A 2,500-nucleotide genomic window follows, 5' to 3' on the forward strand; every position below is an offset into this window, starting at 1 on the left:
AAAAAGCTTCCATCACTTCCTTTGGCACTCCTTCTTTGCCATCGCACGTGTGGCTGCGTGAGGGCCATAAAGAATGCGAGAAGTCTTACCAAATCGCTCGCCAACTTTCCCGCCAAGACGACTCATGCAACTGAAATCACCATTGCCTTGGCTTTGCAGTAGTCCTTACAGAACTCGTTGCTCCAGTGAGTGAACGAGATGGGCTCGATAGAATTCACTACTGGCGCAGACTTTAGCGTGCCAAGGATTAGGATTGCTCTGCTGCAGATGGCAGCAAATCACTATTATATTTACTGCCTTTCCCCCCATCGGAACACTAATAATGTTCAGCTATTGATAGTGAATCGTTTCCCACCCACTCACTCCACCCAACTGTCCACTTACGGTCCATCTCGTTGTGCTTCCGGAAGGCGATTTGAGCTATTTGAGCGCTTCCACTTCAGGCTAATGAAGCAAAGAAGAGCAAAAGCAATCTCCCCTAGTGCACCATCGTCCTGGCCTGGCGGGCTTTTGTTTCTTATGATCGGCATTCAACAGGCGCCATTCTTGGGACCTTGGATGCTCGGTAGCGTGGGCATCGTGAACAGCTGACATTTCTGAACGAACGGCTCGAGCCATCCATGTGGGCAACGGTGCTCCTCCTACGCTTCCTCCCGGGTCTTTTGCGGCCATAGTATAAACATAACACTGGACACGTTTACCGCGTGGAACGTTCGCGAATCTCGGTGGTCCCCGAAGCTGGTCGTGCAATTTCTGAGAAGATCCGACCAACGAACGAACGCAAATTGGCGGAAAACTCGGTCACAGAATAGAGAGCAATCAACCGCGTGTTGGCCACTTTTTTTCTGGGACGGCGAACCATCAACCGAAAACGAACAATGAAACAACGAATGAACGGCGAGGATCGTTTTTGTTGTTGTGTCATGGGCACGCAAAGTGTCCAATTCTTTTTCTTTGGACATCTTCTGCACCATTGACATGTAGCCAGCATCTGGTAGAAAATTTAAATACTCTCTGCGTGGCGCACGACCTTTAATCGTGCCTGTGCGGCCCGCGCATGAAAGGTAAAATGGCAGAAAAAGTGAACCACTCTCGATGCAAACGACCAGACGACACTGGATCTGATCACGTGGTGGAGGAGCAGAAAGTGTTTTAATTGAAAATCTGTTTGTCCAATTATTATGGTGCACACAAGGACGAGCGATGCTTTGAGCATACTCGAGCTATGTAAAGAGCAAACCCCCCAAGGCTGCTCTAGAACACTTTGTAAAATGCTTCAAATCCAAACATACAACCACGCCACCGGTTCAAACACCGGTGCTTCTACTAATGGATGGTGTTAATTCCTTGAGAGCTTTGCCACTCAACTTTTGCTCAAGAGCATTCGCTTGCCCGTCTGCCCGGATGTATCGTACCTAGATAAAAACCTAACAACGCAAACCTGTAGAAGATTACTAGAATTTCCCCAGTGTTGTCGCCAATAGAATGGAGATTCTCTCTTTCTCTTTCCCTTTCTCTCCCTCTCTCTCTCCTTCTCTCTCTCTCTCTCTCTCTCTCTCTCTCTCTCTCTCTCTCTCTTTCTCTGGTCGAAGTGGTTGGAGGATTGTGAGAATGGTCACGCTATTTACTTTCCTCTAACTCCCTTTTATCCGAACGAACGATAACCAAAAAACAATTCTAACGTAATCCAACATAATCTCCTTCTATTTCACTTCATTATGAGTGCCGTTAATGAATTTTCGGGAGACTCGACCTCGTACGCCAGCTCCCCATTTGTGCTGCTTGTGTTTCGTTTTTGGTGTTTCTTCTGGCCTTGGTCGGCGCCCTTTTCGAAGGAGTGCTGTCCTAGTTTTTTTTTTTTGCTGACAAAAGGACGAGGAAAACACCAGAGACGAAGCAACGAACAGCGGGCGTGATGATAGCAGGGCACCTTCGGTGTATAATCATTGTCAGCGCAACAGAGAGTCCCCGAGCGGACGGTACGCCAGTCCCAGACGACCGCGTTAATTCCCGCTCGCTGGATTAGCGCACTGATTGGTGTTGATAGGAAACAGGGAGCTGGGATTTGGAACGTTGTGGACAAATTGATTCCATGAATTGGAAATCCTCCCCAAGGGTGAGAGAGAAAGACAGAGAGAGAGAGTGGAGTTCAATGCGAAGCGAAGCAACGTACAGGCAACGCGAAGCATCATTATGCTTCCATTTCTTCGCCAATGTCGCAAGGCACCGCACATAACTGGAGTGAATCAAAACGTCAACAAAACGGTCCCTGTAGCGAATGATTTCGTGAGGGAAGAGGGGAGTGTACAGGGGACGAAAGAGGTCACCACCACTAGTGGACACACGGATACGGTGGCAGTGAGGGTTAGTGGGTGCAGCGGATGTCCATTAGTCCATTAGTCCCCTGGTGTCCGGCTAAGCACACGAACACACACGCTAGGCGCAATACGAACCTTTGAGCTGCCGGCCGAGCTGATCGCAGGGGCTCTTCTCCAGCACG

The 2,500-nt window shown here is 49.0% G+C and overlaps 1 protein-coding gene across 1 annotated transcript in view; it reads right to left on the minus strand.

Annotated features, from left to right (window-relative positions):
* The window catches only part of LOC126580800 (putative odorant-binding protein A10), a 23,278-nt gene that overhangs the window by 19,966 nt on the left and 812 nt on the right, over positions 1-2,500 (minus strand). The window contains exon 1 of the mRNA XM_050244064.1: positions 2,454-2,500. This exon is cut by the window's right edge and continues 812 nt beyond it. Within this exon, the coding sequence (XP_050100021.1) occupies positions 2,454-2,500 (47 nt within the window). The remainder of the gene's footprint in view (positions 1-2,453) is intronic.

Source organism: Anopheles aquasalis, chromosome 2 (assembly GCF_943734665.1).
Source record: "Anopheles aquasalis chromosome 2, idAnoAquaMG_Q_19, whole genome shotgun sequence".
NCBI classification, from domain to species: Eukaryota; Metazoa; Arthropoda; class Insecta; order Diptera; family Culicidae; genus Anopheles; species Anopheles aquasalis.